General features: G+C 49.2%; 1 protein-coding gene and 1 pseudogene across 8 annotated transcripts in view; both read right to left on the bottom strand.

Moving 5' to 3' along the window:
- LOC100459416 (golgin subfamily A member 2-like) overlaps positions 1 to 5,757 on the bottom strand; it is an 11,375-nt pseudogene extending 5,618 nt beyond the window's left edge. Inside the window, exons 1-8 of the transcript XR_010138538.1 lie at positions 5,740 to 5,757; positions 5,316 to 5,510; positions 4,843 to 5,061; positions 4,653 to 4,755; positions 4,466 to 4,570; positions 4,224 to 4,379; positions 3,945 to 4,127; positions 394 to 542 (exon numbers count right to left, since the gene is read on the bottom strand). The product of XR_010138538.1 is annotated as a golgin subfamily A member 2-like (transcript). The remainder of the gene's footprint in view (positions 1 to 393; positions 543 to 3,944; positions 4,128 to 4,223; positions 4,380 to 4,465; positions 4,571 to 4,652; positions 4,756 to 4,842; positions 5,062 to 5,315; positions 5,511 to 5,739) is intronic.
- Positions 5,426 to 26,393, bottom strand: LOC129047402 (golgin subfamily A member 2-like). 7 transcript variants are annotated; one of them, XM_063719397.1, is made up of 8 exons: positions 26,195 to 26,385; positions 9,944 to 10,060; positions 9,517 to 9,667; positions 7,832 to 7,939; positions 7,575 to 7,662; positions 6,983 to 7,200; positions 5,934 to 6,008; positions 5,492 to 5,632 (listed from the first exon to the last, which is right to left on the bottom strand). In XM_063719397.1, exons 4-7 carry the CDS (start codon positions 7,934 to 7,936, stop codon positions 5,958 to 5,960), a joined length of 462 nt encoding a protein of 153 aa, XP_063575467.1. In that variant the 5' UTR covers positions 7,937 to 7,939; positions 9,517 to 9,667; positions 9,944 to 10,060; positions 26,195 to 26,385; the 3' UTR covers positions 5,492 to 5,632; positions 5,934 to 5,957. The 7 variants fall into 7 exon arrangements, with proteins under 7 accessions (XP_054396056.2, XP_063575467.1, XP_054396055.2 ...); XM_054540081.2 differs by lacking the exon at positions 9,517 to 9,667 and having other exon boundaries at positions 5,426 to 5,632; positions 7,082 to 7,200; XM_054540080.2 differs by lacking the exon at positions 9,517 to 9,667.

Below are 26,393 nucleotides of genomic sequence, written 5' to 3'. Positions count from 1 at the left end.
CATTCCTGGGGGAGAGGAGGGAGGAGGGGGAAGCCAGAGAGGCTAAGGAGCAGGTTCCAGTGCCCAGGCCGATGAAGGGGAGAGGCCTGAGCTCCTGTGGGTCCCCCCACACCTCCACACCCAAGGGTATTTCCCTAAGGAGAGCCGGGAAAGCCAAGTCCTGCTGTGGTGGAAGGATTGCCTTCTGGCTTGGGGGTATCTGGGGAGAAAAAGTCACTGTTACTCTCAGCTAACTCCTGTTATCCTTGTACAGTATATGGCTATGGTCTCTGGCTCTTCATCCCCATCTCCCAGATATTCAAGGGTCTTGCTCTGAAGCACAGCCTGGATACTGTGGCTCATCTGCTCAGACGCCCTCAGTTTCTCCCTAGTGCCTGAGGGACCCAGCCTCACCTCTCAGGCCCAAGCTCTGCTCCTTCCCTGCACTCCAGCCTCACTGGATACACACGCCATGATGGCCACCAAGCCAGCAGCTTTGCCTGATCTGCCTTCTGTGCGTGGCAAGCCATCCAGGTGCCGAGGCAAGAGACCGAGGGCACGAGCTGTTCCAGTATAATAAAATATATAAAACAACAAGAGGTATACTAGATCTAGATCATAGACATGATTATACATGAATATCATTAATCATTAGTTTGTAGCAATTACTCTTTATTCCAATATTATAATAATCCTCGCTCTATAATCATAACCTAGGAAAAACCAGGCCATACAGAGATAGGAGCGGAAGGGACATACTGAGAAGTGACCAGAAGACAAGAGTGCGAGCCTTCTGTTATGCTAGGACAGGGCCACCAGAGGGCTCCTTGGTCTGGCGGTAACACCAGCATCTGGGAAGACGCCCGTTGCCAAGCGGACCGTGGTCTAGCGGTAGTGTCAGTGTCAAGGAAAAACACCTGCTACTTAGCAGACTGGGAAAGGGAGTCTCCCTTTCCCCGGGGGATTTTAGAGAAGACTCTACTCCTCCACCTCTTGTGGAGGTCCTGACATCAGTCAGGCCCACCGGCAGTTATCCGGAGGCCTAACCATCTCCTTGTGATGCTGTGCTTCAGTGGTCACGCTCCTAGTCCACCTTCATGTTCCATCCTGTACACCTGGCTCTACCTTTTATATAACAGTAGCAAAATTAGTGAAAGTACTAAAAGTCTCTGATATGCAGAAATAATGGTGTAAGCCATCTCTCTCTCTCTCCCTCTCTCTCTCTCTGCCTCGGCTGCCAGGCAGGGAAGGGCCCCCTGTCCAGTGGACACGTGACCCACGTGACCTTACCTATCATTGGAGATGACTCACACTCTTTACCCTGCCCCTTTTGCTTTGTATCCAATAAATAACAGCGCAGCCAGACATTCGGGGCCACTACCAGTCTCCGTGTCTTGGGGGTAGTGGTCCCCCGGTCCCAGCTGTCTTTTATCTCTTTGTCTTGTGTCTTTATTTCTACAATCTCTTGTCTCTGCACACAGGGAGAAAAACCCACTGACCCTGTGGGGCTGGTCCCTACAGCCTTCTACCTGGGACACTGCCCTTCCTATAGGTGTAGCCCAAATGCCCCCACCCAGCAAGGGCTGTTCTGCCTCTCCCAGGGAATCCATCTCTCCCCTCCCCACCCCCAGGTATGGGGAGGCTCCGTGGCTGGAGGAGACGGGGAGGAAGGAGTGCTGGAGGATGGTCGCTCAGCTCCAGATCCCAATGCTGCCAAAAGTGCTCTCCTCCCTGTGCAGAGCAGGTCACATAGCAGGGGCAGCCCCAGCAGGTGACCAGCCCTTGAGATCCACAGAGGGAAGCCTGGGAATGCAGCCACCTCTGCTTCATTGAGTGTGTGGACATGAGGCACATAAGGTACCTGCAGCAACTGCTTCCTGTGCCCCAGCAGGTGCCAAGGCCTCCCTAAGGAGTGCCTGCTGGGCAGGTGGGCACACAGGCTCTCCCTCTGCTCTGCCTCTGGCCCAGGAGTCTCCTAGACCTGAAGCCTCAGCCCCCAACGCTGACTATCAGGGCTGGAGAAAGAAGATCAAGGGGGTGTTGGGCCACAGTGCGGCCATCCCAGGCCCACCCGGCGCACCATCCTGAGCATATCCCAAATTGGTGACAAATCCTCAGCCTCTTGGATCCAGCCCCACTTATGTACAGGACAGAGTGGCAAAAGGCAGGTAGCCAGCCAGGCGCAGCGGCTCAAGCCTGTAATCCAAGCACTTTGGGAGGCTGAGGTGGGTGGATCACAAGGTTAGGGGTTCAAGACCAGCCTGGCCAATACGGTGAAACCCCGTCTCTACTAAAAATATAAAAATTAGCCAGGCATGGTGGTGCATGCCTGTAGTCCCAGCTACTCAGGAAGCTGAGGCAGAAGAATCACTTGAACTCGGGAGGTGGAGGTTGCAGTGAGCCGAGATTGCACCACTGCACTCTAGCCTGGTGACAGAGTGAGACTCCGTCTCAAAAAAATAAAAAATAAAATAAAAAAGGCAGGTAGCCATCAGAAGGATCTTCAGCCTAGGGGATCCAGTCTGGCCTCAGCCACTGCTCCATCCCTTGACCTTGGGGCACCCTCCTTCTTTAGGCCTCAGTCTCCCCCAGTAAAACGATGGGGATGCTGGCTTGGATGAGGACTCTGTGATGCGTCCTTGCTGGTCCCTCCATGCACAGAACAATGACACACACAAGAGACCTCAGTAAACACTGACTGAATGACTGATTGAGCTGAGATGCCAAGAGGGCCTCCCTTTTAAAGATTAAAGTCTGGAAGCTCCCACATTAGCTTGGCAAAAGTGACAGGCAGGAAGAGGGAAATGACGAAAGATTTCACATTCCTGTCGGGCTCCCTCACCTGCCTGTCCCCTGCTGTGGCCCATTGGTGTTTTGGCACTAGTGTGGACTCAGACCAACCAAGATCTCTCTTAGGGTCCCTGAGGCAGGCTAAGAGGAAACACACACGGGGTTCTGCACCCACTGGGCAGAGCACAGGCTGAGACCAGGCTGCCTCGAGCATCCTCCAGCCCACAGCTCAACAGGCTGCCCACAGGCCTTAGTTCCCTGCTGGCTGCCCCTTGGTACTGACACACCATCATCTGCCACTCAGGAGTCCAGTCACCACCACCCCAGGACATCTCCAACCTGCAGCTCCCCAGGGTCCCTCCAGGTCCCCCTTCAATCAGTCATGCTTCCCTCAAAACAACGGCCTCTCCTGGGAGCCCCTGCCCAACCTGCCCAAGGGCTGGGCCCTGGTTCCTCCAGCCCCCTTCACACTGCAGGTATCGCAGCATCCTCAGGATCGGGAACACACACGCAGCTGGCGGGACCAGAGGTGGTCTTTGCCCCGTGTTGCTCCTCTCTCAGGACAGAGGTTTGCAAACCAGTGGAGCCCCTGAAGCGCCCTTCCAAACAAATGCTCAAGGCACCTGGTTTGTAAAACCCACAGGCAGAACTACTCCAGGTGAAGCAAGGAAGGGTCTGAGTGCTGGATGGAAGGCACGGAACAGGCTACCAGGCACAGGCAGGTGAGGGAGGCAGGGGGATGGGACTGAAGTTGCCTGGGCTGGATGAAAGTCAGTGCCCTGGGGTGCTGGCACCCTGCCTTCCCAACCACTGAGAGATCAGGCTTCTGAGCCTGTTGGCCATTAGGGCCAGACTGTCCCCCATGGGTGCCATTCCACCTGTGGAATCCCCCAGGTGTCACCAGGCAGCATGCAGGTAACAGGCCTGGAAGGTCCCCAGCAGCCCAGCTCGACATGCTCAGACATTCTGGGGCCCCCATTCAGTGGCACAAACCCCAGGACCCAGTGAGGGAAACAGGATACGCCAGGCCAAGCAGTATGGCTAAATCCATTTACTTTAAGGGTAAAGGGGTGACTGCAAACAGGTGGGAGGGACGTGGTGGGGAGGGAGCCTCCCACCCGCCTTCTCCTGGCTTTGCTGAAGGCAATTGGCTTTCAGATGAGGGTGATCTTCACCTGGTGGTTTTTGTCAACCTGGTAGAAAAACAGAATGCAGGGGATGCTGCCCAAGCCTGGGCACTCCTGAGGGTCCTGCATCTCACCAAACAGCTGCATGATCTGCTGTGCAGTGGGGTTGTCGCGGGGAGAACCCTCCCCGGCCTCTCCTTGTGCAGGCTCCACGCTGCTGGCGAGGGTCACCTGGCAAAGATTTTTGGAGAGAGGGAGGAGGGCTCTGAGCACACTGCCAGCCTCCCTTGCTCTTGCCTGCCCACCCTGCCTGAGGGCACTACTCACCACCCTGCTTGTCGGCAGCCTTGAGCTCCCGGGGGCTTAGGCCCCTGGAGCTGGCTCACGAGCAGGGCTCTGGGCAGCTGCCAGGAATCTGCCATGGCCCTCGGTCCTGTCGCCCACAAGCTGCAACACCAGCTCCTGCAGCTCCAGCAGCTTCACCTGGAGGAGAGGGTGTTCAGCGGCCATGCCTGAACCCACACCCACCCCGCAGCCACCCCCCCGGGCGGAGAAGCTCTATGCCCTGCCTTCATCTCCTCCTTGTCCTGGGCTAGCCTGTGGATGTGCTCCTCCTCCTGTCGGTGCTGCTCCTTCAGCGCTGCCCCCTGGCTGAGAGAGGGCGATGTAGTCTCCTGCGAGAGGACAGGGCTCAGACACTGGGTTCCCCTCACCCGCTGGGCAGCTCCCCCTGCCGTGCCCTGGCCTCCGCGTCACCGATGGTGTCTGTCTCTCCAGAGAGCTGGATGCAGCAATGTTCCAGCTCCTCCACCCGCTCCTTCAGGTCCACCTTTTCCTGCATCAGCTGCATAAAGCAGCTCTGGAGCCAAAAGAATGGGGTCACATCTCAGCAGCGAACTGCCTCGCTCCCACCCTTCTTGGCCCATGCCAGGAGAGACTCACTCACCTGCAGTTTCTCCATGGCCCCCTGCAGGGCCCGGTGGGTCTCCCCACACACAGAGTAGATCCCAGTCCCTGGGGCTGGGGCTGCTGCCTCTGGCTACTTCTGGGCCCAGGCCACCAGGTGAGCCAGGCGCCGGCAGCGCAGACTTTGCTCCTTCAGCTGCCCACGGAGCCGAGCCTGCTCCCCGTCTGCACTGGCTACAGCTGATGTTCAAAATGCCACCTGCAGGTAAGAGGTGTGCATTCTTCTTGGGGGATACACAGGACCAACGGGGCAGGGAGGTGGAGAGGAGCCCTTCGCTTGGGGCCTCAGAGTGTGCACCTGTTGGTCACAGGTCAAATGGTATCTGACCACTGGCTCCCAGGAAAGGGGTGAGGGTCCAGAGAAATAAGAAAGCAGGAAACCAAAAGCATAAGAGGGTCTGGGAGGGACCACAGAGGGAGGGGGCAAAGGTGCGGCAGGGGGAGTAGGCTCACCATGAACTCCTGGCTTTCCAGGTCCTGCAGGATGCTCGGCATGGGCCGAGGCACCTCCTCCTCCTTCTCCTCCTTCTCCTCCTTCTCCTCCTTCTTCTTGTTCTTGTTCTTCTCCTTCTCCTTCTCCTCCTCCTCCTCATCCTCCTCCTCCTCCCTCGCCCCCTCCTCCCCCCCACCCCCCGTCCAATCTACCTTCTATGGCGCGTAGCTAGAGGGGTCCTCACGTGACCCAACAAGGGAAGTAGGGTGGGCTCACCTCTGCCTCAACCGTCACTGTATAACCCTGGGCCAGTCCCTCCCCAGAGGGGAATGAGCAGCTGTAATTTATTTTTATGTTTTTTTGAGAACCAAAGTCTCGCTATGTTGCCCAAGCTGAGTCCCACTACTGCCCGGCAGGGGAGTTCTGACCTGCTTCATTTCTGACCTGGGCCAGTTCACCCATCCTTAGGCAACCTGGTGGCCCCTCTCCTCCCAGGAGGTCACCGTTTTGATGCCGAACTTAACACAGAAACCCGGTTGGCATAGTGACCAGCTCTTCTAAACTCCTCAATCCTATGCTGCTAACAGTCCCCCCTTCCTTCTGGGCTCCCTCCTCTTCCTCTGAGTGGTCTCCCGTACCTTCCCCAGGGAGAGCCATGAGGCTCAGCTGGGCCTGTAGCTGCTGGTTCTCTGGCTGGCAGCTTCCAGGTGCTCCTAAGGGGCCGGGAAAGAGAGTTGAAGGCACAGAGGCTGCCAGGTCATCCCCCTCCGGCCCCACCCTCAGCAACTCCCACACCTGGGTCTCCCGCAACTCTTGGTGGGCCATCTCGGCCATCGCTTTGCCCTAAGCTTCCTGCTGCTGCAGCTGGTCCATGAGCTGGGTCTGCAGCAGTAACTGCCTGTGCAGCGCCTCCATCTCAGAGCTCAGCTGCTGACAGGCGGCCACGTACTGCTGCAGGGGACCCAGAGACTGGTCTCGCTGCTGCTGCAGACTCTGAGCCTCTTGGCTCTTCCCCTCCACCTGCAGGAAGACCTGCAGGTGGTGGCCTGCTTTCAGATTCTGGGCCCATGAATAGGGTAGCTAGGGCACTGCAGGGCTCTCCATCCTGCCCAGACCCGTGGCCCCTTTCTCTAGGCCTAAGTGACTGCCTAGAGCCCCATGCCTCTTTCCCTGTATGAAGTCTCACACTCTTCTTCCCACCATTTAAACTGTAGGCCACAGACTGGTGGAAAAGCAGGAGCCAGCCATCATCTGCTAAGTGTCCGACGTGCCTAATGCTCTCCATGTATTATCTCATTTAATCCTTGGCACCTCTGCGAAGAAGATGCTAACTTCATTGCAGCTGGAGAGCCCAGAACTTGGTGTCTGCCTCCCATGGCACCGGGAAGGGTGAAGTCAGGTTAGAAAAATCATCCCCACCTCCCCACAGCCATTGGAGCAGGGCTGTGGCTCACAGGTGCCTTCAGAAGTGCCATTTCACGTGAGGGCTACACCGCCCCATTTGACAGGTGGCAAAACAAAGGCCCGAAGGGCTAGGGAGGAGGGCTGGCTCCCCAGGTGGGGCCGTGCACCAGCTTTATGAAGCCACTCTGCAGCTCGGCCAGCTGTCCCTTGACCTCACGGGTCTGGGAGAGGGTGTGGCTGACAGCGGTGTGGTCTCCACGGTCTGTAGGATTTGTCTGCGCACCTCCACTTGCTTCCCCCAGAGCTCAGCCGCCCTCTCCAGCTCCAGAAGCCTTTCCTCCTGCTCCCGGTTCAGGCGACTCAAGCCCTCATTGTCCTGTACCTGGGCTTGGAGCTGTCCTGCCAGACTATCCAGCTCCTCCCTCAGGTGCTCAGCCTCCTCCTGTAGCTGCTGCTCCACCTCAGAGGGCCTTGCTGGGGGTGCCAGGGATGGGAGTTCAGCTGAGAAAAAAAGCAGACAATAAGGGCCTCTGAAATCTTAAAAAAAAAATGTTCCTCTTGGTCCACAGCTCCTCTCAGGCTCCACAAACTTGGCCTCCCTGCTAATGATTCCCCACACCTGGATGGTAGCCAATCTTCCAAGCCACTTACAGATACAGACATGTGTGGGTGGCTGACAATGGGCACTCCTCCCTCTTTGCTGACTGGGAAACTGGGGCTCATGGAGATTACCAGACTTGTCATCTCCTGGCATATACCTCTTTTCCTCTGACTCAAAGTCCTTCCATCCACCCACCTCCCTAGGCCATTCTAACCCACCCCCCACGGCCCTCTGATGTCAGCCCTCCTCCCAGGTCACCCCAGCCTCAGCTTCCTCATCTGTTTTCTCAATTCCACCAAGCTTGTCTCCAGCTCCTGTAACCGATTCATAATACACTCCTTCTCCTCCCTCAGTGTGCACATCTGCACAAAGCACGGGGGAAAGGGCCCTGGAGAGGGGAGGCTGCTGGCTGGACAGGCTACCATCTCCCTCTCTGCCCCCTCCTCCACAAAGCCCAGACCCAAGACCACCCCTCCCATTTTACAGATGCCCAGAAAGATCTAAAGTGGGGGCTGAAGTGTCAGGTCTCACCCGCTCTGACATCTGATTCATCCTCTGCTGCCACGTGGCTCTCTCTCCTTTAAGAATCTCAGCAAATGTATCTCTCTCCAGTTGTATTTGTCTACACACCTCCATTACCTGCAAGAATGGGCACAGAAGTTAGGAAGGGCTGTCACTGGTCCTCACCTGCTCCTGGCCACCTGAGGTCATCTTCCTTCCACGTTCCTCCCTCTGCAAAGCCTCACTGCCCCAGGTGTGCTTCCAGCTGTGCCCGCTCCTCCATGGCCTGTCATAACTGCTGGTTAGCATCAGGGGCTTCACACCAGCTTGAAAACTGGATGGTGAAGAGTGAGAAGTTTAGGTCTGGGGACCCCGGGCTGTTCCACACAGTGCCCCTTCAAAGGGCTAGGGCTAGGCTTAATGTACAACTCGGTCAATAAAGATCTCTACTGTCAAGTTACTTTGCTTAAGAAATAAAAACTTAAACAATTTTTAAAAGATCTCAGGCTGGGCATGGTGGCTCATGCCTGTAATGTTAACACTTTGGGAAGCTAAGGCGGGTGGATCACCTGAGCTCAGGAGTTCAAGATCAGACTGGCCAAAATGGCGAAACCCCGTCTCTACTAAAAATATAAAAATTATCCAGGTGTGGTGGTGGGCGCCTGTAATCCCAGCTACTCAGGAGGCTGAGACAGGAGAATTGCTTGAACTTGTGAAGTGGAGATTGCAGTGAGCTGAGATCACACCACTACACTCCACCCTGGGCGAGAGAGTGAGACTTTGTCTCTAAGAAAAAAAGCCCCAAATTCCATATGTCTGCTCTTAAAGTTATTCCCAAATTACCTCTAACCTTTAAGATATGTCTCACTTTCTCCAAGATAATAAAAGATGTGGGTGAAGGAAAAAAAAACCCAATCAATCAAGCAGGTGAAGAAGCAGACATAAACAGGCAGAAGGGAAATGGCAGCAACATAAAATAAGCCAGAGGCAAAGTATCCCCCAAACCAGAGGAGCCTCAGGGGCATGCACAGCTGGAGAGAGCAAGTCAGAGAGGGGTCTTGGCACTGCCTCACCTTCCACTTGTCCAATGTGGGGAGCGCTACCGCACTGGAACGGTTAAGGTCAGACACCAGGACATTCACAATGTCCTGAATCTACAGGAGGTGAAAAGCGTAGAACAAGGGCAGGGGGAGAAAGACAGAAGTGGCTTAGAGAGAGGCAAGAGAGTCAGAGGAGGAGGAAGAGGTGGCTTTAGGGAAACGAAATGCTGAAGAAGAGCGGAGGAGATCAAGACCATGGTCTGGCCTTCAAAATGGCTGCCTGCTGCCTTGCCAGGGGCAGAAACAGATAGATGGAAAAGTCCCCTGAGCGATGCAGTCACACAGGGTGGAGTCACCTGACCGATGCTGTTCTGAATACTCTCATTGGACCCCTCTCCTCAGGCCCAGGATGTGGGGATGAATCTGGCAGAGCACCAGACCTCCACTTCCATTTTAAAAACCAGACTTTTGAGTAACGGTTCACTTGAACAAAGGGGACTCCCGCTAAAAAACAAGTTTGAAACACACTGATCTTATCCAATGTCATCTTACAGAGGAGGTAACTGAGGCCCAGGGGAAGAAGTGACTTTTCTGTGGTCACCCAGCATGTTGGCGGCAAAGATGAGATCAAAAGTTAGATCTTTTCCTAATCTTAGTGCCTGGGGCTCTCCTCACCACATCCTGGGGCCCTTTCGGTGACTCCAAAAGAGACAGCCTGATGGCAAGTGGCGGTTCTCATTGGCCTGGCTTCCCCTTCAGACTGGGGATGAGGAAAATGAAACAGCAACTATCATTTCCTGGGTGCCTTGGGTGTTTACGGCAGGCCCTGTACTTGGCATTAACATAAAAACAACAATTAACAAATCTCACTTAAGCTTCACAAGTGTAAGTCAAACAATACCACTCCTGTTTTACAGAAGTGAAAAGAGAGGCCCAAAGAGCTCAAGCAATTCACCCTACATCATATCCTTAGCAGCTGGAGATGTAGGATTCAAACCCAGAATTCTTAACCAGGACCCAACAGTTCTTCCACAATCTAAACAACTACCCTCTACTGCCCTTGGGGCCCCTGTCCCCAGGAGCCTGGCCAGCCAAGACTCACATCCCCAGGTGAGTGGCAACCACCAGAAGTGGTTGTCTCAGGATTACTGCCATTTTTAATTTTCTCTTTCGCTCCTGTAAGAACACCAAGGCTGTTCCTCCGCTGATAGTTTCTTATCTGTGGAAAAGAAGAGCAGGAATTCTCATGAGAAGTCCCTACAGTCACATCTGACTTTACAGTTTTTACTGAGGCAAAAATTTAAAAATAATAATAAGTACTATGTTTATTTACTTCAAGAAAAGTAAAAGCTGAGGCCCAGAATATGGCAAGGCAAAGGTTAAAAAAAAAAAAAAAAAAAAGAACAAGTTTTCCTCTACCTAGCAAGCTCACTTCAAGGACAGTTATAATACTGTCCAAATAGCCAAGGCCAGAGGAATGGGCTCCAGACACCCCATCCCTTCCAGAGCAAGGTTAAAAAAAAAAAAAAAGATTATTTTACTGTTACTCTTTTCCCAGGCTTCTTAAGCATTATTATGTTTTACAAATGTCTATATTTAGCCAGTTTTTGTTTTTCTCTTGTTTTTTTTTTTTTTTTATTTTTAAATTTATTTATTTATTTATTTATTTATTTATTTTTTTAATTTATGAAGTATTTATTGATCATTCTTGGGTGTTTCTCAGAGAGGGGGATATGGGAGGGTCATAGGATAATAGTGGAGAGAAGGTCAGGAGATAAACACATGAACAAAGGTCTCTCGTTTTCCTAGGCAGAGGACCCTGCGGCCTTCTGCAGTGTTTGTGTCCCTGGGTACTTGAGATTAGGGAGTGGTGATGACTCTTAAAGAGCATGCTGCCTTCAAGCATCTGTTTAACAAAGCACATCTTGCACCGCCCTTAATCCATTTAACCCTGAGTTGACACAGCATATGTTTCAGAGAGCATGGGGCTGGGGGAAAGGCCATAGATCAACAGCATCCCAAGGCAGAAGAATTTCTCCTAGTCAGAACAAAATGGAGTCTCCTATGCCCACCCCTTTCTACACAGACACAGCAACAATCTGATCTCTCCTTCCTTTCCCCACACTTCCCCCCCCCCTTCCTTTCAACAAAACCGCCATCGTCCTCATGGCCGGCTCCCGATGGTCGCTGTCTCTTCGGAGCTGTTGGGTACACCTCCCAGACAGGGCAGCCGGGCAGAGGCGCTCCTCACCTCCCAGACAGGGAGGCCGGGCAGAGGCGCTCCTCGCTTCCCAGACCGGGCGGCCGGGCAGAGGCGCTCCTCACTTCCCAGACGGGGCGGCCGGGCAGAGGCGCTCCTCACTTCCCAGACGGGGCGGCCGGGCAGAGGCGCTCCTCACTTCCTCCCAGACGGGGTGGCAGCCAGGCAGAGGCGCTCCTCACCTCCCAGACAGGGCGGCCGGGCAGAGGCGCTCCTCACTTCCCAGACTGGGCGGCCGGGCAGAGGCGCTCCTCACTTCCCAGACGGTGTGGCGGCTGGGCAGAGGCGCTCCTCCCTTCCCAGATGGGGCAGCCAGGCAGAGGCGCTCCTCACTTCCTCCCAGATGGGGTGACGGCCGGGCAGAGGCACTCCTCACCTCCCAGACGGGGCGGCCGGGCAGAGGCGCTCCTCACCTCCCAGACGGAGTGGCCGGGCAGAGGCGCTCCTCACTTCCTCCCAGACGGGGTGGCGGCCAGGCAGAGGCGCTCCTCACCTCCCAGACGGGGCGGCCGGGCAGAGGTGCTCCTCATCTCCCAGATGGGGCAGCCGGGCATAGGTGCTCCTCACTTCCTCCCAGACAGGGTGGCAGCCGGGCAGAGGCACTCCTCACCTCCCAGACGGGGCGGCCGGGCAGAGGTGCTCCTCACTTCCTCCCAGACGGGGTGACGGCCAGGCAGAGGCGCTCCTCACTTCCCAGACGGGGTGGCCGGGTAGAGGCGCTCCTCACTTCCCAGACGGGGTGGCCAGGCAGAGGCACTCCTCACCTCCCAGACGGGGCGGCCGGGCAGAGGTGCTCCTCACTTCCCAGACGGGGTGGCCGGGCAGAGGCGCTCCTCACTTCCCAGACGGGGTGACCAGGCAGAGGCACTCCTCACCTCCCAGACGGGGCGGCCGGGCAGAGGTGCTCCTCACTTCCTCCCAGACGGGGTGGCGGCCGGGCAGAGGCGCTCCTCACCTCCCAGACGGGGTGGCCGGGCAGAGGCTCTCCTCCCTTCCCAGACGGAGTGGCCAGGCAGAGGCGCTCCTCACCTCCCAGAGTGGGCGGCCGGGCAGAGGCGCTCCTCACTTCCCAGAGTGGGCGGCCGGGCAGAGGCGCTCCTCACTTCCCATAGGGGGTGGTAGCCGGGTAGAGGCGCTCCTCACTTCCCAGATGGGGCAGCTGGGCAGAGGTGCTCCTCACTTCCTCCCAGACGGGGTGGCGGCCAGGCAGAGGCGCTCCTCACTTCCCAGACGGGGCGGCCGGGCAGAGGCACTCCTCACCTCCCAGACGGGGCGGCTGGGCAGAGGCGCTCCTCACCTCCCAGAAGGGGCGGCTGGGCAGAGGCGCTCCTCACTTCCCATATGGGGTGGCAGCCGGGCAGAGGCGCTCCTCATTTCCCAGACGGGGTGGCGGCCAGGCAGAGGCGCTCCTCACTTCCCAGACGGGGCAACCAGGCAGAGGCGCTCCTCACTTCCTCCCAGACGGGGTGGCGGCCAGGCAGAGGCGCTCCTCACCTCCCAGACGGGGCGGCCGGGCAGAGGTGCACCTCATCTCCCAGACGGGGCAGCCGGGCAGAGGCGCTCCTCACTTCCTCCCAGACGGGGTGGCAGCCGGGCAGAGGGGCTCCTCACATCCCAGACGATGGGCGGCCGGGCAGCGGCGCTCCTCACTTCCCAGATAGGGTGGCCGGGCAGAGGCGCTCCTCACTTCCCAGACGATGGGCGGCCAGGCAGAGATGCTCCTCGCTTCCTAGACGGGGTGGCGGTGGGGCAGAGGCTGTAATCTTAGCACTTTAAGAGGCCAAGGCAGGAGGCTGGTAGGTGGAGGTTGCAGCGAGCCGAGATCACACCACTGCACTCCAGCCTGAGCACCATTGAGCATTGAGTTAGCGAGACTCCGTCTGCAATCCCAGCATCTCGGGAGGCCTAGGCAGGCAGATCACTCGAGGCCAGGAGCTGGAGACCAGCCCGGTCAACACGGTGAAACCCCGTCTCCACCAAAAATAGAAAAACCATTCAGGCGTGGCGGCGCGCGCCTGTAATCCCAGGCACTCGGCAGGCCGAGGCAGGAGAGTCACAGGAGCCCGAGGCAGGGAGGTTGCAGCGAGCCGAGATCATGGCAGTACAGTCCAGCTTCGATAACAGCGGGAGACCGAAAAAAGGAGAGGGAGACTGAAGAAGAGGGGAGAGGGAGAGGGAGAGGGAGGGGGAGGGGGAGGGGGAGGGGGAGGGGGAGAGGGAGAGGGAGAGGGAGAGGGAGAGGGAGAGGGAGAGGGAGAGGGAGAGGGAGAGGGAGAGGGAGAGGGAGAGGGAGAGGGAGAGGGAGAGGGCCAGTTTTTGTTTTTCTTTCAATGCAGCTACAAGGTCACCAACTATACAAGGTCACAACTTATGTTATGCTATAGATTACATGACCTATGACTGTATAATTAACTGCTTTTGTTTTGCTTCTGTAAGGCTGCTTACAAAAACCCCACTCTGTCTTTGTTCAATGCTCAGCTTTTTAAATATAAATCCACTGAGCCGCGCTTAGGTAAACAAAGCAGCCTGGAAGCTTGAACTGGGTGGAGCCCACCACAGCTCAAGGAGGCCTGCCTGCCTCTGTAGGCTCCACCTCTGGGGGCAGGACACAGACAAACAAAAAGACAGCAGTAACCTCTGCAGACTTAAATGTCCCTGTCTGACAGCTGTGAGGAGAGCAGTGGTTCTCCCAGCACACAGCTGGAGATCTGAGAACGGGCTGACTGCCTCCTCAAGTGGGTCCCTGACCCCTGACCCCTGAGCAGCCTAACTGGGAGGCACCACCCAGCAGGGGCAGACTGACACCTCACACGGCCAGCCAGGTACTCCAACAGACCTGCAGCTGAGGGTTCTGTCTGTTAGAAGGAAAACTAATAGAAAGGACATCCACACCAAAAACCCATCTGTGCATCACCATCATCAAAGACCAAAAGTAGATAAAACCACAAAGATGGGGAAAAAACAGAGCAGAAAAACTGGAAACTCTAAAAACCAGAGTACCTCTCCTCCTCCAAAGGAACGCAGCTCCTCACCAGCAACGGAACAAAGCTGGACGGAGAATGACTTTGACGAGCTGAGAGAAGAAGGCTTCAGACGATCAAATTACTCCGAGCTACGGGAGGATATTCAAACCAAAGGCAAAGAAGTTGAAAACTTTGAAAAAAATTTAGAAGAATGTATAACTAGAATAACCAATACAGAGAAGTGCTTAAAGGAGCTGATGGAGCTGAAAACCAAGGCTCGAGAACTACGTGAAGAATGCAGAAGCCTCAGGAGCCGATGCGATCAAATGGAAGAAAGGGTATCAGCCCTGGAAGATGAAATGAATGAAATGAAGCGAGAAGGGAAGTTTAGAGAAAAAAGAATAAAAAGAAACGAGCAAAGCCTCCAAGAAATGTGGGACTATGTGAAAAGACCAAATCTACGTCTGATAGGTGTACCTGAAAGTGACAGGGAGAATGGAAACAAGTTGGAAAACACTCTGCAGGATATTATCCAGGAGAACTTCCCCAATCTAGCAAGGCAGGCCAACATTCAGATTCAGGAAATACAGAGAACGCCACAAAGATACTCCTCGAGAAGAGCAACTCCAAGACACATAATTGTCAGATTCACCAAAGTTGAAATGAAGGAAAAAATGTTAAGGGCAGCCAGAGAGAAAGGTCGGGTTACCATCAAAGGGAAGCCCATCAGACTAACAGCGGATCTCTCGGCAGAAACCCTACAAGCCAGAAGAGAGTGGGGGCCAATATTCAACATTCTTAAAGAAAAGAATTTTCAACCCAGAATTTCATATCCTGCCAAACTAAGCTTCATAAGTGAAGGAGAAATAAAATACTTTACAGACAAGCAAATGCTGAGAGATTTTGTCACCACCAGGCCTGCCCTAAAAGAGCTCCTGAAGGAAGCGCTAAACATGGAAAGGCACAACCGGTACCAGCCACTGCAAAATCATACCGAAATGTAAAGAACATCGAGACTAGGAAGAGACTGCATCAACTAACGAGCAAAATATCCAGCTAACATCATAATGACAGGATCAAATTCACACATAACAATATTAACTTTAAATGTAAATGGACTAAATGCTCCAATTAAAAGACACAGACTGGCAAACTGGATAAAGACTCAAGACCCATCAGTGTGCTGTATTCAGGAAACCCATCTCACGTGCAGAGACACACATAGGCTCAAAATAAAAGGATGGAGGAAGATCTACCAAGCAAATGGAAAACAAAAAAAGGCAGGGGTCGCAATCCTAGTCTCTGATAAAACAGACTTTAAACCAACAAAGATCAAAAGAGACAAAGAAGGCCATTACATAATGGTAAAGGGATTAATTCAACAAGAAGAGCTAACTATCCTAAATATATATGCACCCAATACAGGAGACAGGAGCACCCAGATTCATAAAGCAAGTCCTGAGTGACCTACAAAGAGACTTAGACTCCCACACATTAATAATGGGAGACTTTAACACCCCACTATCAACATTAGACAGATCAACGAGACAGAAAGTCAACAAGGATACCCAGGAATTGAACTCAGCTCTGCACCAAGCAGACCTAATAGACATCTACAGAACTCTCCACCCCAAATCAACAGAATATACATTTTTTTCAGCACCACACCACACCTATTCCAAAATTGACCATATACTTGGAAGTAAAGCTCTCCTCAATAAATGTAAAAGAACAGAAATTGTAACAAACTGTCTCTCAGATCACAGTGCAATCAAGCTAGAACTCAGGATTAAGAATCTCACTCAAAACCGCTCAACTACGTGGAAACTGAACAACCTGCTCCTGAATGACTACTGGGTACATAACGAAATGAAGGCAGAAATAAAGATGTTCTTTGAAACCAACGAGAACCAAGACACAACATACCAGAATCTCTGGGATGCATTCAAAGCAGTGTGTAGAGGGAAATTTATAGCACTAAATGCCCACAAGAGAAAGCAAGAAAGATCCAAAATTGACACCCTAACATCACAATTAAAAGAACTAGAAAAGCAAGAGCAAACACATTCAAAAGCTAGCAGAAGGCAAGAAATAACTAAAATCAGAGCAGAACTGAAGGAAATAGAGACACAAAAAACCCTTCAAAAAATAAATGAATCCAGGAGCTGGTTTTTTGAAAGGATCAACAAAATTGATAGACCACTAGCAAGATTAATAAAGAAAAAAAGAGAGAAGAATCAAATAGATGCAATAAAAAATGATAAAGGGGATATCACCACCGATCCCACAGAAATACAAACTACCATCAGAGAATATTACAAACACCTCTATGCAAATAAACTAGAAAATCTAGAAGAAATGGATAAATTCCTCGACACATACACCCTCCCAAGACTAAACCAGGAAGAAGTTGAATCTCTGAATAGACCAATAACAGGAGCTGAAATTGTGGCAATAATCAATAGCTTACCAACCAAAAAAAGTCCAGGTCCAGATGGATTCACAGCCGAATTCTACCAGAGGTACAAGGAGGAGCTGGTACCATTCCTTCTGAAACTATTCCAATCAATAGAAAAAGAGGGAATCCTCCCTAACTCATTTTATGAGGCCAGCATCATCCTGATACCAAAGCCTGGCAGAGACACAACAAAAAAAGAGAATTTTAGACCAATATCCTTGATGAACATTGATGCAAAAATCCTCAATAAAATACTGGCAAACAGAATCCAGCAGCACATCAAAAAGCTTATCCACCATGATCAAGTGGGCTTCATCCCTGGGATGCAAGGCTGGTTCAATATACGCAAATCAATAAATGTAATCCAGCATATAAACAGAACCAAAGACAAAAACCACATGATTATCTCAATAGATGCAGAAAAGGCCTTTGACAAAATTCAACAACCCTTCATGCTAAAAACTCTCAATAAATTAGGAATTGATGGGACGTATCTCAAAATAATAAGAGCTATTTATGACAAACCCACAGCCAATATCATACTGAATAGGCAAAAACTGGAAGCATTCCCTTTGAAAACTGGCACAAGACAGGGATGCCCTCTCTCACCACTTCTATTCAACATAGTGTTGGAAGTTCTGGCCAGGGCAATTAGGCAGGAGAAGGAAATCAAGGGTATTCAATTAGGAAAAGAGGAAGTCAAATTGTCCCTGTTTGCAGATGACATGATAGTATATCTAGAAAACCCCATTGTCTCAGCCCAAAATCTCCTTAAGCTGATAAGCAACTTCAGCAAAGTCTCAGGATACAAAATCAATGTGCAAAAATCACAAGCATTCTTATACATCAATAACAGACAAACAGAGAGCCAAATCATGAGTGAACTCCCATTCACAATTGCTTCAAAGAGAATAAAATACCTAGGAATCCAACTTACAAGGGATGTGAAAGACCTCTTCAAGAAGAACTACAAACCACTGCTCAAGGAAATAAAAGAGGATACAAACAAATGGAAGAACATTCCATGCTCATGGGTAGGAAGAATCAATATCATGAAAATGGCCATCCTTCCCAAGGTAATTTACAGATTCAATGCCATCCCCATCAAGCTACCAATGACTTTCTTCACAGAATTGGAAAAAACTACTTTAAAGTTCATATGGAACCAAAAAAGAGCCCGCATCGCCAAGTCAATCCTAAGCCAAAAGAACAAAGCTGGAGGCATCACACTACCTGACTTCAAACTATACTACAAGGCTACAGTAACCAAAACAGCATGGTACTGGTACCAAAACAGAGATATAGATCAATGGAACAGAACAGAGCCATCAGAAATAATGCCACATATCTACAAGTATCTGATCTTTGACAAACCTGACAAAAACAAGAAATGGGGAAAGGATTCCCTATTTAATAAATGGTGCTGGGAAAACTGGCTAGCCATATGTAGAAAGCTGAAACTGGATCCCTTCCTTACACCTTATACAAAAATCAATTCAAGATGGATTAAAGACTTAAATGTTAGACCTAAAACCATAAAAACCCTAGAAGAAAACCTAGGCATTACCATTCAGGACATAGGCATGGGCAAGGACTTCATGTCTAAAACACCAAAAGCAATGGCAACAAAAGCCAAAATTGACAAATGGGATCTAATTAAACTCAAGAGCTTCTGCACAGCAAAAGAAACTACCATCAGAGTGAACAGGCAACCTACAAAATGGGAGAAAATTTTCGCAACCTACTCATCTGACAAAGGGCTAATATCCAGAATCTACAATGAACTCCAACAAATTTACAAGAAAAAAACAAACAACCCCATCAAAAAGTGGGCGAAGGACATGAACAGACACTTCTCAAAAGAAGACATGTATGCAGCCAAAAAACACATGAAAAAATGCTCACCGTCACTGGCCATCAGAGAAATGCAAATCAAAACCACAATGAGATACCATCTCACACCAGTTAGAATGGCAATCATTAAAAAGTCAGGAAACAACAGGTGCTGGAGAGGATGTGAAGAAATAGGAACACTTTTACACTGTTGGTGGGACTGTAAACTAGTTCAACCCTTGTGGAAGTCAGTGTGGCGATTCCTCAGGGATCTAGAACTAGAAATTCCATTCGACCCAGCCATCCCATTACTGGGTATATACCCAAAGGACTATAAATCATGCTGCTATAAAGACACATGCACACGTATGTTTATTGCTGCATTATTCACAATAGCAAAGACTTGGAACCAACCCAAATGTCCAACAATGATAGACTGGATTAAGAAAATGTGGCACATATACACCATGGAATACTATGCAGCCATAAAAAATGATGAGTTCACGTCCTTTGTAGGGACATGGATGAAATTGGAAATCATCATTCTCAGTAAACTATCGCAAGAACAAAAAACCAAACACCGCATATTCTCACTCATAGGTGGGAATTGAACAATGAGAACACATGGACACAGGAAGGGGAACATCACACTCTGGGGACTGTTGTGGGGTGGGGGGAGGGGGGAGGGATAGCATTGGGAGATATACCTAATGCTAGATGACGAGTTGGTGGGTGCAGCGCACCAGCATGGCACATGTATACATATGTAACTTACCTGCACATTGCGCACATGTACCATAAAACCTAAAGTATAATAATAATAATAATAATAATAATAAAAGAAAAAAAAATAAAAAAAAAAAATAAATCCACTGAGCCGGTGTGTACCTAAAATAAACAACAATCCTCCTGTACTCCATATTGGTCTCTCCGTTCCTCAGTTTACCACATTTTTGGCAACCATGAAGGGACCGGAGACGGCAGGCTTACCGTCTCCTTTGCCTCTGGGGTCTGGAGCCCTGGGCCAGGGGAAACCTGTGACCCCAGGTGCCACCAGAAAATCTTCAGCCTGGAGGGGAAATCAGCTCTCCCCTGACCCGGTGCCCCCTACGCAGCAGCACAAAAAAACCTGAAAAGAACTACAGGACAATTTCAGAAACAGAGCACTTCAGGAACCACGGCAAGGTTTTGGGGGCCCAAGGCAGGATCCGTCCCATGGGGACAGAAGGGAAGCTAATTGCCTCCCGGGATGTGCCAAATAGTCTGACCCAGAGAGGCTGGGGGCAACAGGAGTGGCTCAGCAATTCAGATAAAACTCACACCCCAGTTGACACAGGACACAAAAGTAGCTCACTAAGTCAGCTAGAAAACTGAAGGTGGCGAGAGTGGCTCACCACCCCAACTAGAAAACTAGAGGTGGCAAAAGTGGCTCGCCACCCCAACTGCAAAACTAGAGGTAGCAAAAGTGGCTTGCCACTCCAGGTACAAACATGAGAACTAAAAGTATATAAAAGTGTGTGAACGGAGGGGCCTAATTAGGCTCATCAGCCGCAAAATAAGAAATCACAAATCTCTTAACGTAAACTGTACGTTCCAAGAAAATTGTGGGGCCAACTAAGACTAATAACAATCTATATATGACTAATAGAAGCTGCCCTACAACTCAAAGTTATAACAAAAATAAAAAACTCTCCAAAGCCAAGCAGCATCTGAAAACTCCTGTAATAGGAGATGGCATAGTCGGCCAAAATGAGAAGAAAAATAACTGTACAAAAGTAAATGTGCAGCATCATACCTGGGAGAAAATGGGAAAAAAGTCATCAAAACCTAGTCCATTAAAATATATATTTAAAAACTTAAAAAAAAGTTTTACAGAAAATTATAAAGTTCAGTTAACCCCCCAAAAGTTAAAAACTCTCTGTAAATTAAAATAAACTTCTTTTAGTATTAAATAGCCGACCAAAAGAACTGTAAACTAAAAAACAATTAGCCATATATTTAAGGTGGTGACAGGGGTCAGAGGACAGCCAGGGTACCCAGACCAAATTCTTTTAAATTGACTCATGGTTAAATACAATATAAACAAAACTGACATTAATCCAGCCGTGTTTAATGGCTTACTACAAAAAGCCAAAAATAAAAATAAAAACAGCTTCGTCGACAGAGTTAAAGGAAAAGTCCCAGAAAAAGCAAAAGAAGCTAGTTTATAAGAGACACCAGAGGGAACAAAAATTCTCCTTCCAAATGTCCCAGCCTACCCCCCTTTACCGAGGCCAACATCTCCAGCTCTCCAGGATCCAGATTCAGGAGGCAGCATGCCCCAAGTCTCACCCCAAATAGAAAGACTGGAGCCTCAAGAGGCTAAGGAAGGAAGTCAAAATAGTCAAGCAGGCCATCCCAAATCTGGTCGTGCTCAAGCTATACAAATGCCTCTCAGGGAGACGTGAAGACCCATCTATTATAATGACCAGGGCCACATCCGGGTGGGGAGGCAACGGACTTTCAGCTATCAGCCCTTTTCAACCACTCATCTACTAAACTAACACCACACACCGTCACGGAGAAGCCCCAAGCTCTTATAAATCTCATGCAATCCATCTTTCTGACACATAATCCAACCTGGCCAAACTGCAGGCAGCTTTTCCTAACGTTGTTCAACATTAAAGAGTGCCAGAGAATGACACAAGCAGCTCTTCGCTGGCTAGAAGCCCATGCACCAGCAGACGCAGTGAATGCTCAAGCATATGCTCAAGGCCAGTTCCCAGAAGCAGACCCCAATTAGGACCCAGCTTCAGCACCTGTAGACGTACAAAGAGGTCGCTTTTACAGGGGCGAAGAGCTGGTAAAAAGAAAACAATTAATATAAGGAAAATTTCAAAAGTGCTTCAGAGAGCTAACCAGAGCCCAAGTTAGTTTTATAAAAGACTCTGTAAAACATTCTGGCTTTACACCCCATTTGACCCTAAGGCTGCCAAAAATCAGCGCGTGGTGAACACAGCATTTGTCAGGAAAGCCCAGGGTAACATCAAGCGGAAGCTGCAGACATGAAAGCCACCCAACTTATAAAAGTGGCCACCAAGGTATATGTTAACTGTAACCAGGGAACAAAATGGGAAAGAGCAAAATCAACAAGCTAGGCACGCCAAGGGTTAAGTCCCTCTCCCCAGCCCAGTTCTATCTAGAAAAAGAGGGGCAGGAACCGGCGCCAGGAGAAGAGCAAAGAAAAGAAAAAAATAAAAGTAAGTGTAAAAAAGGAAAGGAAAAAGAAAAAAAAAATCGGAAAAAATAGCAGTGTGTGGGGGCAGTGCCTATGCCATTGTCCAGCCCCACCAGCCAGCCGCAGGAGCAGAAGAACTCAAAAAGAAATTAAAGGCTTAAGAAAACGGCCAATCTGTTGGCCAATCTGTTGGCCAATGTGTTGGCAACAGCTCTTATAAAAAGAGAAATTAACAATGTGAGAGGACATGGACATGGGCATAGACATAAAAGAGGTCAAGTTAAACAAGGATTCGAGAGCCGGACAAGGTTAAAAAAAGATCAATGTGTGAGATGCAAAAAAAAGGACACTAAAAAAATAAATGTCCAGAAGGTAATAAAGAGAGTAGTAAAGGCTGTGATCTAAAAAAGTCACCAGCTAAAAGGTGCCGCACCCTAAAAAAACGCCAATACTGATCTAATCGGGGCTGGAAGGGGCTAAAAAATATAAAGAATAGAGACAGACTGAGCACCTTCTCATTAGGCTTGCAGAAGCCCACAGTCACATTAAAAGTTAAAGGCAGCAGGATTCTGCCATATCTGGATTCCAATTTCTCACTAATGGCTAAGTTGAAGAATGGCTAATATGAAGTTACAAAGTGGGGGAAACCCCTCCTCTGAGACACTAAACAGGAGAAAGAGCCATGCTTTATGAAAACTTGCTTATAAACTTCATAAAATTGCCCCATGCCGGAGGCTGTCAGTACATGCTAGTGCTTATTTGCACCTTTTCAGGGTGGGTTGAGGCTTTCCCCACCAGGACAAAAAAAGCACAAGAAGTGACTGAAGTACTGCTAAAAGACATTATCCCCAAGTCTGAACTCCCTCTAACTTTAAAGTCAGACAATGGGCTGGCATTTATAGCTAAAATAGTGTAAAATTTAACAAAACTGTTAAAAATAAAAAAGAAGTTACACACAGCCTATCGGCCACAAAGTTCAGGAAAAGTGGAACGAATGAACCGGACACTCAAGCAGCTACTAAAAAATTATTGCCAGGAAATTGATCTATAATAAAATCAGGTTTTACCTGTGATCCTCCTCCGAGTCAGGTACACCCCCACCAAACAAACTGAGTATTTGCCCTATAAAATTTGGTTCGGTCGGCCACCCCCAAATCATAAATCAAATTAAAGGTAATGTCTAAGAACTAGAGGAATTAACTTTCAAAAAAAAAATGCAGGCTTTAAAAATAACCATGCAAGTGGTCCATGACCGGGTATGGAAAAAAATGCCTATAAGTCTAACAGACCTAGTACACCCCTTAAACCTAGTAACTCTGTTTAAGTTAAAAAGTAAAACCCAACTTCTCTAAGACCCATGTGGGATGGGCCCCATACAGTAATCTTGTCCACTCCCACTGCTGTTAAAGTTGCAGGAATCATGCCTTGAATCCATCACAGGCAGCTAAAACCGGCAGCTCAGGACAAGTAAACCAGCCAGCAGGACCCAGATTATTCAACCCGGCTAATCCTGAGATGAGATCAAGCTGCTGCTGAGGACCACAGCCCTGCTCTGGTCACTCCGGAGGCTGACCAGTCTACACACGGCTGAAGCTTGAGGAAACAAGCCCAGTTCTAATCACACACCGGAAGCTGACTAGTTTACGCACGGCCAAAGCTTGAGGACTCGTCAAGCAAGTAAATGTAATTACAAATCTTAAAACTAATAGTTTTCCTGTAATACTATTTTCCTATTGTTCTGTCGCTGTGCTCAACCTCCTCCCCCAAGTAAAGACCTCCTTTGTCCTTACTAAATGTAAGTATGCTGTACATTGTTTTGCTGCTGTTACCCCCCTTAACCATACTAAAAAAAACACCTATAGAAGGGTGTCCCCACTGTACACATACTACTTGGTCAGGGAACAGTATAACTAAAACCCTATTATACTATATGTATTATAAGTGTACAGGCACTCGCTTAGAAACTTGTACTTATAATCAGACCACCTATTCAATTAATAACCCAGGAAATGGCCAGCCTTATATATGCTATAACCCTAAGTCTTTACCTGGGACTTGGTTTAAAATTCATACCGAGTCAAAGGAAGGAAGTCTTATAAGTCAAACCCAAGCCTCTCTTCCCCAGTGGCAGGGGGGCTATATCCATATACTTTAATATTTGTCAGTTAACATCCATGAACCCAACCTATCCCACAGTCTCTGGTCCTACAGGGTACTATACAAACTGCCAGTGCAAAATTATATATACACCCCCTGTTTGTCCCTCCGAGGCCCTAGCAATAGTTTGCTGGAACTGCACAACGCAGTTCACTGACGGATCATCTCCGAGGCCAAAGCCAATCTTGCTCATCAAAATACCAGCAAAACCGAATTGTAAGACAAGCACTTACAATCCTATAAATCTTACTATCTTAAAGCCAGATCTACCTATATGGACTACAGGTTTCTCCATGACATTACAAAGGTACAGTCAAAAAGCTAAAATAGCTTTATACATTATAAAGAGGACTCAAACCAAGCAGTCAGCCCAGCAGCAATTCCAAGTCTTTAAGTCATTCTTTGAACATGTAAACCAGAAGTTACCAGAGCCTCCTCCTTTAACCAAAAACCTATTTGCTCAGCTGGCTGAAAACATTGCCAGCAGCCTAGGCATTTCCTCGCGTTATATTTGTAAAGGGACTAACATGGGAAACCAATGGCCTTGGGAAGCAAAAGAGTTAATGCCTCAAGATAACTTTAACTGACTCTTTCCCCAAACTGATGCCCACAAGTTCAAGCGTCTGGCTCTTAAAAACTTCTGTTATTAAAAGATACCGTATTGCTCATTGGGGAAAAGTTTTTGCAGACCCAGTAGAACTAACCTGCTTAAAACAGCAATATTATAATAAAACATTAAACAAAACTTTGTAGCAGGGCAGAGATAACTACAAAACACCCCATCCAAATCCATTCTCCCGCTTCTCTTCTCTAAACCACACTTAATATCCAAATACTTAGCAAGTATTTGGAAGTATTTACAAGTATTTGGAAGCTCCAAATACTTGGCAAGCACCCCCTGGTCTTTATTAGATCTGTGGGCCATGGGCATATCAACAGTTGCCAGCTAAATGAACAGGGGCCTGTGTGCTTGGAACAATTAGACTGTCTTTCTTCCTACTCCCACTGCAACAGAGAGAAACTTTAGGGTATTTTATCTATAATAAAGTTGAAAAAAAATACAGATATAAAAAGAAATATAAAAATTAAAAAGGCAAAAATTGGCACCCTAAAAAAATAATTCAATACCATAGGCCAGCTACCTGGGCACAAAATAAGTCATAGGGATACTGCAGTCCTATTTACATGCTTAACCACATCATAAGGTTGCAGGCAGTACTTAAAATCATCACTAATAAGACAGCAAATGCATTAAGTTTACTAGCCCAGCAAACCACAAAAATAAAAAATGCTATCAGAACAGATTAACTTTAGACTACCTCCTAGCCCACGAAGGAGGAGTATGTAAAAAATTCAATCTAACTAATTGTTGCCTGAAAATCAAAAACAATAAAAAAGCCTCTCTTTGGAGGCTAGTTTTCATTTTTTGGAGGGTTCAAAACTATAATAGGAGTGGTTTTAGCCATACTAAAAAGTTGCCTAATACTCCCTTGTCTCTTACCTCTCCTTGTTAGAAGTGTTCAGTCAACTACAGAGGCAATAGTTGCTAGACAAATTAACACTCAGCTAATAGCTCTGCGTAAATATCAACCTTTGTCTAAAAAAAAAAAAAAAAAAAAAAAAACTTGTCTCTTCAGGCAAAACTAAGTAGTAGTAATGCTTTCTATTAAACTTCTTTCATAAAAATCATCAAACGGGGGAAACTGAGGCAAAAATTTAAAACTAATAATAAGTACTACATTTATTCACTTCAAGAAAAGTAAAAGCTAAGGCCCAGAATGTGGCAAGGCAGGGGTTTAAAAAAAAACAAAGAAAAGAACAAGTTTTCCTCTATCTAGCAAGCTCATTTCAAGGACAGTTATAAAATAACGCTGTCCAAATAGCCAAGGCCAAAGGAATGAGCTCCAGACACCCTATCCCTCCCAGAGCAAGGTTAAAAAAAAAAAAAAAGACAGATTCTTTTACTGTTACTCTTTTCCCATGTGTCCTCATGGCAGAAGGCAGCCTTTCTGTTACATCTAGGAATTGAACAGAAAGAAGACAGCCCAAGCCTCATTTCAGACAGAAGTCTGGTATACTCTTAGAAATCTATGAGATGGTCATCCCTAAGTCCATTAATGTTTTTTTCTCTCTGAAGAGAATCAAGGGAAACTGATGCTTCAGAAAGATGCCCCATATTTCCCTGTGGCACTCAAAGTCCCCCAGGTTGAGATATGAGGAAGAGTCAAGCTGTCAAGTTCAATTTTCCAAGATCTGTCTCATGGTAAATAAGCAAATCTCACTCCAGGCAGAGTCTGGGCTGTTGAGGGGAAGGGGCTGACTGACAAGACTTTGATGGGGGGAGCCCAGTGGCACCTGGGGGCCCAGCCCAGTAAGCCTTGGCAGTCGCATGAGCTCTGGCCGCAGTCCTGCCATCAGAGGGGTTCTGGGGCTGGGGGCGGGGGGCCACCACCTGGCGCTAGTACCTTTTTCTTTGCAGCCGCTAATTTTCTCTGTAGGGTTTCTTCCGACATTGCAGGGCGGGAAGGAATGTGGGGTTGGGGCCACATCAGCTAGATTGCGGCTTACCACTGGGAAACAAGCCCTGTCGGCCACCGCGCAGCTGTGCGACTGACCAGAGGAGGTGTAACCAGGACCTATTACAGCGCAGAATAGGGGGCGTGG

This window comes from Pongo abelii, chromosome 20 (assembly GCF_028885655.2).
Source record: "Pongo abelii isolate AG06213 chromosome 20, NHGRI_mPonAbe1-v2.0_pri, whole genome shotgun sequence".
Classification (NCBI taxonomy): domain Eukaryota; kingdom Metazoa; phylum Chordata; class Mammalia; order Primates; family Hominidae; genus Pongo; species Pongo abelii.
This window is presented reverse-complemented; position numbering and strand designations above follow the sequence as displayed.

What these genes read in the sequence shown, in the direction of transcription:
- LOC129047402 (XM_054540080.2), bottom strand. Translation starts at nt 26,278, where the DNA reads ATGTGGCCCCAACCCCACATTCCTTCCCGCCCTGCAATGTCGGAAGAA. An exon ending in GGAATTGAGAAAACAGATGA is followed by an intron (nt 7,201 to 7,574) that starts GGAAGCTGAGGC and finishes TTTTTTTCTCAG; the next exon opens with CTGAACTCCCATCCCTGGCA. An exon ending in TCTGGGGGAAGCAAGTGGAG is followed by an intron (nt 6,009 to 6,982) that starts GTGCGCAGACAA and finishes CCGGCCCCTTAG; the next exon opens with GAGCACCTGGAAGCTGCCAG.